Source organism: Papaver somniferum, unplaced genomic scaffold, assembly GCF_003573695.1.
Source record: "Papaver somniferum cultivar HN1 unplaced genomic scaffold, ASM357369v1 unplaced-scaffold_114, whole genome shotgun sequence".
Lineage (NCBI taxonomy): Eukaryota > Viridiplantae > Streptophyta > Magnoliopsida > Ranunculales > Papaveraceae > Papaver > Papaver somniferum.
Window position 1 is genome coordinate 4,467,253 of NW_020620381.1, and position 10,473 is coordinate 4,477,725.

At 36.5% G+C, this 10,473-nt stretch overlaps 3 protein-coding genes across 3 annotated transcripts; 1 reads left to right on the top strand and 2 right to left on the bottom strand.

Annotated features, from left to right (window-relative positions):
* Nucleotides 1-2,470: 2,470 nt before the first annotated feature.
* On the bottom strand, nt 2,471-3,045 carry LOC113328875 (1-aminocyclopropane-1-carboxylate oxidase homolog 11-like). Its single transcript, XM_026575868.1, has 3 exons — nt 2,896-3,045; nt 2,673-2,804; nt 2,471-2,548 (listed from the first exon to the last, which is right to left on the bottom strand). The coding sequence occupies exons 1-3, from the start codon at nt 3,043-3,045 to the stop codon at nt 2,471-2,473; spliced, it is 360 nt and encodes a 119-aa protein (XP_026431653.1).
* A 967-nt stretch (nt 3,046-4,012) lies between these two features.
* Nucleotides 4,013-5,392, top strand: LOC113328877 (protein ENHANCED PSEUDOMONAS SUSCEPTIBILTY 1-like). Its single transcript, XM_026575869.1, has one exon. It carries the CDS (start codon nt 4,013-4,015, stop codon nt 5,390-5,392), a length of 1,380 nt encoding a protein of 459 aa, XP_026431654.1.
* Nucleotides 5,393-7,323: 1,931 nt separating this feature from the next.
* On the bottom strand, nt 7,324-9,244 carry LOC113328878 (indole-3-acetic acid-amido synthetase GH3.6-like). The gene is made up of 2 exons (XM_026575870.1): nt 8,002-9,244; nt 7,324-7,907 (listed from the first exon to the last, which is right to left on the bottom strand). The coding sequence occupies exons 1-2, from the start codon at nt 9,242-9,244 to the stop codon at nt 7,324-7,326; spliced, it is 1,827 nt and encodes a 608-aa protein (XP_026431655.1).
* Between the last annotated feature and the right edge of the window lie 1,229 nt (nt 9,245-10,473).

Consider the following 10,473-nt stretch of genomic DNA (forward strand, 5'->3'; position numbering starts at 1 on the left):
AGTGGTTTCTCTTCTTACTAGTCACTTTAAGAACATTTATACTTCTTCAATTCCCAGTGCAACTGATATTGAGGAAGCTCTTAAAGATGTCAAAACTATTATAGATGATGACATGAACTCTAAGTTGGTGGCTGTTCCAACAGTTAAAGAAATTCATACTACTGTTAATGATATGGCTCCTTGGAAATCCCCAGGTCCCGATGGTTTCCCTGCTGGATTCTTTAGGGATAACTGGGATGAAATCTCTATTGAGGTTATTGATCCTGTTCAGAACTTTTTTCGAACAAATTTTTTACTAAAGTAACTTAATCACTCTTTTATAGCCCTTATTCCTAAGGTTAATAACCCTTCCTCTCCTCATGATTTTAGGCATATTAGCTTATCTAATATTGTTTACAAAATTATTTATAAAATTCTAACCAATCGCATAAAACCCTTGTTAGATAATCTTATTTCACCTTTTCAGTCGGCTTTTATTTCCAACAGACAAATTCATGATAATATTATTATTAGTCATGAATTTCTGCACTCCTTTAAAAGAAAAAAGAAAAATGCTAAAAATGGCTTTATGGCTATTAATCTTGACCTTTCCAAATCCTTTGATAGGATTGAATGGTCTTTCATTCTTTCTATTTTTAAAAAACTGGGTTTCTCTGAAGATTGGTGTCAGATTATACACTAATGTATAAGTATTGTGTCTTATTCTGTTTTAGTTAATGGTTCGCCGAGTGATATGTTTTTTCCTTCTAGGGGTATTAGACAAGGAGATTGTCTTTCACCTTATATTTTTATAATTTGTATGGAAGTCTTATCGCAGCTTCTTCTGAAAGGAGAAGAGGACAAACTGATTCAAGGTTTCAAAATCAGGAATGACAGCCCATCTATCTCGCATTTATTTTTCGCTGATGACTACATGTTGTTTTCAAAAGCTTCTCTGGTTTATGGTAGAAATATGATGAAAATAATTCATGTTTTTGCTAAGGCTTCTGGGCAGGCTATTAATTTTGAAAAAACTGGTTTTTTCTCTAGTTCTAAGATGCACCATAAACATAAGAAACTTCTTTCAAAAACCCTTGGTAATAAATTTATGAGTTCTTCTGAGAAGTACTTTGGTACTCCTCTTTTTGTCAATAGAGATAAGACTAAATCTTTTTAATTTTTGATAGATAAATTTTATTCTAGGTTAGGTGATACTAAAAAGTCTAGTCTTAATGGTACTGGCAGAACTGTGGTTACAAAACATGTGCTATCTAGTCTTGATGTTTATCATATGTCCTGTTTTCCCTTATCTAAGAAGATTACTTCTAAAATTGATGTTATTCAGAGAACTTTTTGGTGGTCTAAAAAGGACCCTAGACATATTGTTTATTTGCGTTCTTGGAGTGATATAGGTAAAGATAAAAGTTGTGGTGGGTTGGGTATTAGAAATACTTATGCTACTAATAGAGTTCTCCTGGGGTTTGGAGATAAATCTTTCCAAAGTGGTCTTCTTCGGTGACTGTCTTCAAGTAGTAGACTATGTAAATAAAGGCAGCGGTAGTGTCGAGTGGGGATGCATGGACATTTTGGTGGACCGCAGATCTCTTCTCTTAAGTAGAAATAATTTTAAGGTTGTGTATATTAATCGTTCTAAACAAACTAGCAGATCGACTTGCACATCGAGCTAGGAGGTATTGTACTAAAGATGTTTGGGTCTCTTTTCCTTCTTTTATGGACAATTTGGTGAAGAGAGAACCTCCATGGAATGTTTGTAATGCTTTTTTAAGTTAATCTAGTTTGGGTGTTTTCTTAGCAAAAAAATAAAAATTATAAAAGCCGTAAACTAGAAGCAACGAAAATAAATGTCTCAAGTCCGGTGATCTGGTGTACCGTACATTTTTTTTTTTTATATCTTTCTTGGCCTACGCAGTTAACGATGTTATAATCTCCAGGCAGTACTTGTTGTGCTGTTACAGTATATCTTTTCTTTTTTGGCCTATGCAGTTAACGATGATATTTGGTAACACGATCAGGGAGAACTCGAAAAGAAGAAAAGAAGAAGATAATTGTTTTTCTATTATTGAAAATATTAAACGCTAATATTCTAACTACTCTCCTATATTTTGTGTATCATGTCACACTTATGAGCCTTGATAAACCATCAAAGTTCTCACAGTTATGCAAAATAAGGTCATCAAGAACTTACATGGGTTAACGATTACAATGATTTAGTTAACTGGACTTCACACTGCAACGACTCTATTTTTTATTTTATTTTTATAATTCATTCGTATCCTTTTCATCTTTGATCACAACTTACAACAAGAAGTAGTCTACTAAAGATGACATCCCATCCAACCTTTTTGATCGAAATTTCATCATAAGTTCTTCCAATGTGAACTGCTTGTAAATGGCTGGTTTTTGCGGAGGTGTTATTAGCTCTGGGGAGGTCCATATAGAATTTCCTTACTTCTTGGTTTGAAGAAAATAGCTATCGAAATTCTTGGTTCCCGGAAAGAATTTGCCAGACTCGATGCTCCACACTCCGATACTTGTCATTAGACATTATCTATATAAAATAAAATATCATCAAAATTGCTTTTAAAATATTTAGAATCATGAAGTTCGGAATATGCCTACGAAAAGGGTCTCATTTGATCGTTGCAACCAACAAGAAATGTTAAATGACAAACCTGAAGAATATCTCCTATATTGATAACAAGAGCTCCATCCAAGGGTTTAACATCAACCCAATCTTCACCATGCTTCACTTGTAACCCTCCAATTTGATCTTGCAACAGAACGGTAAGCACAGAGAGATCTATCTGTATGACAATTTGCTCCTAATGTCCGGTTTGGTTCCGGACAATATGGATAGTAATGCCCTGCCAAACGCCTTCCCTCCAAACATGTTACATTTTTCAACCTATCTCTCTCCAATCCTAAACCTTCACATAATATCTCCATTATAGTCTCTCCTAGACTTGCAATGCGTCTGTCCAACTCAAACAGCTCGCTCCTTAAAATCTCCGGTACCTTGTTGGAATCCAGGCGATCCATTCCCATCTTCAACGTGTCCTTCCAGCCGGCAGGTGCCAGCTAGGGTAGACGAATTCTGTTATCCTTTTTAGCTGAGTAACGGCACGTTGAGCTAGATTTTAAATTGGTTATGGCTCCCTTTTACAAACAAAAACGAGACGAATTAAGGGAAGATTTGGAAATAATTAAAGAGAAACATGACAAATGAAAATAAAAAAAAGTTCATGCAATTTTGATAGACATCTTTGGAATCGAATAATCACTAACAAGATTAGTTTTATTCTTTGGGCTTCTTTCAATGATTCTCTCCCAACTAGAAATATGTTGTCTCATAGAGGTATGCGAAGACGAAACTATGGACCACGTGTTTATGCACTGTTCTTTTTCTTCCGTGGTTTAGGATTACTTTATTAAGGCTTTCAAGATATCTTAGCCTTTGTCGAAAAAGCTTTTAAATTTGTTTGATGCCTGGACTACGAATGTGTTGCAAGGAAGAGGTAAAGCTGTTTGGGAAATCATCCATTACGCAATTTGTTGGACTTTGTGGAAGGAGAGGAATGAGAGATTTTTGGGGACGTCAGAAAACGACAAACGAAATCATTGATCTTGTAAAAAAGTTGGTTGTTCTTTGGTCTTTCACTCAAATATTTTTTGAATTTGTTCCCCTAATCTCATTTGGAGCAATTGGAAAGCACTCACCAGAGTGAGCGATTATTTTGTATACTCCTTTCTCTTTTAGTATAACCCTTTCTTCCAAAAAAAAAAAAAAAATTCATGTCGGCAGCTGATGACAATTCGTTCGAGATAACTGCTCACATGTCTATGATTTGGATTTTATACATTAACAAATCCTTACGACACAATTCGTCTGTAGCAATTGAAGTGTCTCAATTTATGTGCAGCTGCATCTTGCATTCATTGTTAAGAACCCCATATCAAGAATCACTGGATTCAGCCATTTGAAAACTTATTACAAAGAGAAATTAATTAAAGGATGGATGATGACGTTCGATACATTTCCACCACCACAATCCTACCGGTAACTAACAATCATAAAAATGATGATCTGAAAATCCATATAGGTCCCTGGGATCTAAAATCCCTACTACTCCCATATATGCAAAGAGGTCTGCTTTTTGCTCATCCAACGGAAAACAAACAAGAAGAAATCATCACTCAGCTTAAAAGGTCTTTAGCCTCTACACTCGACCACTTTTACCCTCTTGCAGGTCGACTTGCCGTCAAAGTACATGATGATGATAACACCGTCTCTTTCTATATAGACTGCAATTCAGCTGGTGCAGAATTCATCCATGCCTCAGCAAATATAACAGTAGCTGATATTATGGATTCGATCCACGTACCCGCCATATTGAAAAACTCATTCTTCACCCTCAATGATGCTGTGAACTACGATGGTCGATCCAAACCGTTGCTTTCAGTACAGGTAACCGAACTTCTCGATGGTTTGTTTATCGGATGCAGTATAAATCATACTGTTTGTGATGGAAAATCATTTTGGCATTTCTTTAACTCGTGGTGTGAGATCTCCAGACAAGGCTCATCACCGGAAGATCATCACATCTCACGTCCCCCTATTTTTGATCGTTTGTGTCTTATGAATGATATAGAAAAGGATCTACCCATTCGATTCCCTTTATCTACAGTTGAGTCTTGGGAAGGATACAAGTATGATCCACCTCCCCTTTTTGAAAGAGTCTTTATCTTCACTAGAGAAAACATCGCAATACTAAAAGAAAAGGCCAACTCAAAGACGGCAAAAGATGATGGTAATGCAAATGTTACAATCTCCTCATTACAAGCGGTTTTGGCTCACGTTTGGGTTGCGGTAATACGAGCAAGGTGTTTAGATCCAAATGAAGAGACTAGGTATCGCTTAGCGATAGGAACTACAGGCAGATTAGATCCACCTCCACCTGAATCCTTCTTTGGAAACTCGGCTGTGTCTGGCGATGCAACTGTTAAGGTGCATGAACTACTAGAAGTTGGTGGGTTTGAGTTGGGAGCTTTACTATTGAACAAGTTGGTCACATCGTTTGACGGTGCAGCAATTCGAAGTCATTGGAAGGGATGGGTTGAGAAACCTACAGTGAAAAAGATGTCAAACTTATCGGCATCGCAGTATACATTGGTAACTGGGGGTTCTCCAAGATTTGATATGTACGGGAACAATTTCGGTTGGGGTACACCCATTGCGGTGAGAAGTGGTATTGTTAACAAACGTGATGGGAAGATTACATCAACTCCTGGACCTATTCCTGATAGTATTGGAATTGAAGCTTGTCTTTCTGCTAAGACATTGAAGGCTCTAGAGAATGATGCCGAGTTCATGGCAGCTGTTGCAACTTTGTGATCAACTGTTTGGCGGTAGACATCTCTTATTGATTTTATTTCTTTCTTTTATGGTACTACTTTTGTGCTAAGTTTTAGTACAAGGAATATTTAATTTTGCTTGTTCAGGGAGAAAAAGAGAGATGGTTAATTTGTTGCTTTGTTACGTTTAAAAAAGAAGAGGACGTTCAATGTGCTCTTTAGTCACAGGATTGCAAATATAGACATGCATTACAAAAAATTTAAAGGTTTGTTTGTATCTTGGCATAACAAACTAAACCGTTACAAGAACCAACCATGAAACTTTTGGAGGCCGATAAACGGTGGTCTACAGTAAGGGTTCCGATAGAGCAGAGTTGTCCATCGACATGATTAGTATTAACTTTATCATCATTATTTTGGTCCGATTTAAAATTAGTTTCCTTAACGTGAAGCAAACCCATCGATCATAGGTTTAGGTCGCAGAGTTTTCCACATTTTGCATACTCCTCTGCACTGCAAGATTGAGAGTGAGATTATCGGTAATTAAGTCAGAAAAATATGTTTGCTCTGATTTCTGATGGTAACTTCTCCATTAAATCTCTTGGAAGATTTTATCTTTCTTTTCTTTTAAAACCCTAATTACTCTCTCTCTCTTTCTATATATGTATAGCAGTACGAAATCCTAATTACTATTTTGAAACGGAAGCCCTAATGACTTTGTTTTAGGTTTGGCCAATGTAATAGAGAAGTAGGTATGGCCAAATTACATTATTTAAACTTAGTTTCGAAACTTATAGTTACATTAATTATAAGTAGGTGTGACCAAATTACTCATTTAAACTTAGTTCGGGAGAAAAAAAAAACATATAATTAAACGGAAATGGGTCATTTGTCCAAATATATTTAAAACATGATTCAAATGGACGAGTAAAAATTAGTATGGGTGAAATGGACACCAAAAAAATAGCAAGGACGAAACTGGATTCATCTTGACTTAAACTTAAATAATAGCAAGAATGAAACTGAATGCATCCTGATGTAAATTAAAAATAAGAAAAAATATTTAAAAATTGGTAGGATGAAACTGTTTACATCCTGGCTATTTTTACATTTTTGTCCATTTAAACAGTATCAATTTCTAAATATCCTTTTTACCCAGAAATTGTTGATTTTAATTTTTTTAACCAATTTTGTGATAATTAAAAGATCCTAAAACACTAGAATCATTAGGGTTTTCAAAATAAGTTTTCAGGTTGCCTCGTCAACCAACTCGAAATGCACTGGAAAAATACAAAATGATTCAGCTCGACCATAGCCAGCGAGAGTACCTTAATACCAATATCAGTTTGTCCAGTAAAAAGTTTAGTATCAAGACCAACAACTGACTGAGATAAAAATAAAAAAGAAAATCTTGGCCATGCCTTTTTACATCCCCAACATACATCAACCAAGATTCCCAACGGCTGTTAGGGAATTTGCCCGTCGGGAGTTTGTGATTAGCAAAAGAAAAAGAAAAGAAAAACGTAAAAACAAAGACCCTGTCTAAGATTTGGATTCTTTGTTATCTTTTTCCAAAGACACATCTCGGGTATTCACATGAGCCTCCTTAATTCAAGCTATAGTTTGCTTCATGCTATCTCATCGTTCTTGTCAAAGGCATCTCATTTTGATGTATTTTTTAAAGCTCATATGGCAGGGTCAAAGAATCTTTAGAAACAAACAAAAAATGAGTAACGGCACATTGAGCTGGATTTTAGTTTGGTTATATATGCAAAGAGCTTGCCGAAAAGGGGATGAAGGAAAGATTTGGAAATCTAAGAGAAGCATGACAAAATCAAATTAAATAAACAAATCAAAACAAAGTTCTTGTTTGCAGCTGATGACAATTTGTTAGAGATAAATGCAATACCCGATACATCATGACCCACTAATAACCGTTGCGCATTTTGTGACCGAAAGTAGGTAAGAGACCTATATTTCGGAAGTTTGTGGGGATTTGGGACTGAAATAGTTAGAAACCACTCTAGAGTTGAGAAGTTGGACAATGGGTGCAAGCTTTACACATCTAGGTGTCTTGTACTGGTTAACTGAAGAACCCTCCTTTGCTGCGTAGGCCATGAGCTTGTCAAAGGTTCCTGTCTCCACTATCTTTATCTCTAAAGGTCCAATTAATTTCTTATCAACCCGGCATTCACGGTATTCAGCTCCGAGGGATTCTTCTACTAAAAGACAACACTCCTCCATAACCGTCGTCTGAAGTATTGAAAAATTGTTCTTATCCCACTGAAGTTCAAAGTAGAGTACGTAATGGCCAGGAGTAGTTGACGAAGTTGTATGATGATCAGAAAAACTTGTGTAATCAACAATAGACGCACTAAGGAATTTCTTGAGATGGCTTGCAGCGACATTCACAGCATTTTGTAGCTCAACTTCGTCTGTCTTTTCAGTATCAATGCTCAAAAGTGTGTTATTTCTACGCATGAAGTTGAATCGAGGAGCATTGTTCTTGAATCCAGCGACTCTTAGGACGTCTCCAACTCTATACCTATAAAGTCCTACAAGTTTATACAATGGGAACGATTACGAAAAATGAAATTACATATATACATCATAATTACATTCATCTTAATATATAATCTTGCCACTTACCAGTATAAGTTGTGATAACGAGCTCATATTCTTTTCCGAGCTTGACAGCAGTAAGATCGATTAGCTCTTGCTGATCATGTTGGTCGCTAGTTATTGGCAAGAACTCAAAATAGGCCATTGTGGGGATAAGGGTGTAGGACACTTGATCGGGTTGACATAGAGGGTTAAGGTTTATCCCACAGTAGACTTCCGAACAAGCATACCTAGCACAAACGATGGGAAGTCTATTACTGTAAAATTCAATGTACGGGATATACTGAGACATGGTTCCTGTAACAACACTCTCAATATATTTAGCATTGGGCCATAACCTCGATATGATCCCTTTCCAAGATTCATCTCTCTTGCATTCAGTCTCTATCAAATTAGCAAGTTTCGGATTGGGTTTGATGCTAAGTAACTTCGAGACCGCCTTTCTCACCAGCAGATCAGTAATTTTCTTGTTGTCTATCCTTCCATTTCGAATATCATTGCAAAGAGAAGTCCAGTTTTCCTGTATGAACCTTACGATTGAAACCATACCAGAACCAAAAGGCGCGCCTAGTCGAAGAACTTGATCGTTTTGGTACAGCCCACAAAGAACCTGAGAATACATACTCTGATATGAATCTTCACAATAGATGGCTTCGATAGGACAAGTGTAGTTGTTGTAAGGATTATTCTTGAATCCGTCCTTAAAATACGAGGTCTTGTAGAAGGCTGTACTTGAATAAGAAAGTCCTATTCCTCCTGGAGTCTTGTCTTGCGGCACAGTGATCATAATATACATGACTTTCCCTTTGTCTAAACCAGGTATATATTGATCAACAATCGGCATGACAAGGCTTCGAAAGAAATATCTTCGTTCGGCATCTTCTTCCGTCATTGGTATTCTTTTCCTCACACCAGATGAAGTTCCTGAGCTGCAAAATAACTTGGAAATGGGTTGGTTACAGAGAATGGAGGGTGAGGAAGTATTACCATTAGAGATTATACGATCAATGTCGGGTTTGAGATCTTCATAAGTGATAACGGGAAGCATCTTCTTAAAGGTCTCACTATCTGTGTGACCATGTAAACCTTTCCGTTGCAAGTACTCCACGTGTTCATTTCGAGACAATATTTCAGAGAGAACTCTCTTCTGAATTTCGTCGGCATTAGTCGTGACTTTTTCAATGTATTCCAGCAGTGCCTTGTTGTGCTGATCATAATCAGCAATCACATTAACAGTTGTAGTGAAATCATCTGCTGGTGATATTTTCATGTGGATCGATCACAAGCGTTTTTTGGTGAAGTACCTGAATCAAAATTGCTTAGATTAAAAAGCCTGGTTCAGTCCTCAACAAAGTGACAAAATGAATTTGATCTGTGTTCATCCCATTTGTATTCACATGCAATACCATTTTCTACTGCACAATTAAATATTCCTCCCTATTCATTTGTTTACTAATTGGTTTCTGTGAATCAGCAGTTTGCTGGTCGAATATGTCATCCTTCTTTTCAAAGGCATCACTGCAACTGCAACTGCAACTTATGTCTTCTTGATGTATTGCGTAAACCAAAAAAGAAAATGATAAAAGCGTAAAAAATATCTGAGTAAGCACATTGAGCTAGATTTTAATTTGGTTATGGCTCTTCATCTACGCAAGGAGCCGGCCAAAACCGAGACTAGGTGCCCATCTAAGGCGAAGATTTGGAAATCAATCAAAGAGAAGCATGATAAAATAAAATAAAAATAAAGTTCATGTCGGCAGCTGATGACAATTCGCTACGCATACTGCCCACATGTCTATGGGAAACATGAAGGTAGTGAGTCATCCGTGAACCTTGTAAGTATTATGTGATTAAAGGCTCCAACCTTGTAAACATGAAGGCAGTGAGTCTATGGTGCGGATGCCACATGTTTTCAAGGCTTCATGCATGCTTCCACAACATTACAAAAGGTAGGTTTCAAGTAATATCGTGTTCATGGCTGGTGTCAGTATAAGTTCATTTCTGTGATCGTGATGCCAACAGTTATAATAATGACCTTATTGTCACTTTGTATATCTTCACAAAAAAAATATGTTACCACAGCCTTGATTTTTGGTGCGTGATCTGTGAGTCACTAGTTCCAGAACAAGTCAATTAAGTAATGTGGTTGGCAATTCCAGTTTTCAGTAGTGAAGACGTACATAGTTCATCGAAAAACATTGAGACAATCATACCGATGTTCTCCCCAAACGGCTAGTATTTTTATCTCTGGAAATAACACATTTACTTAAACACTCAACTCATACTAAAAAGTAAAAACTCAAAAAAAAAATTGAATTCTATTTAACCAAAAAAGCTTTAAATTATTATGCTAGTTGTTTGACTAAGAGTTGAAATGCCCCGATTTTGAAGTGTCGTTAAAGAAAATGCTCCGAGTTTCGGAAAAAAATTAAAATGTTCCAATCCCTTAGTTTTTGCATCCAAGCTAATCAAGTGATCAATTTTGCACATATGTGGACT

Coding starts and splice junctions, on each gene's coding strand:
- LOC113328878 (XM_026575870.1), bottom strand. CDS start 9,244: ATGAAAATATCACCAGCAGATGATTTCACTACAACTGTTAATGTGATT. Junction 7,908..8,001: donor CGTTATCACAACTTATACTG/GTAAGTGGCAAG, acceptor ATAAACTTGTAG/GACTTTATAGGTATAGAGTT.
- LOC113328875 (XM_026575868.1), bottom strand. CDS start 3,045: ATGGGAATGGATCGCCTGGATTCCAACAAGGTACCGGAGATTTTAAGG. Junction 2,805..2,895: donor AGAGAGATAGGTTGAAAAAT/GTAACATGTTTG, acceptor ATTGTCATACAG/ATAGATCTCTCTGTGCTTAC. Junction 2,549..2,672: donor ATATAGGAGATATTCTTCAG/GTTTGTCATTTA, acceptor TATTTTATATAG/ATAATGTCTAATGACAAGTA.
- LOC113328877 (XM_026575869.1), top strand. CDS start 4,013: ATGGATGATGACGTTCGATACATTTCCACCACCACAATCCTACCGGTA.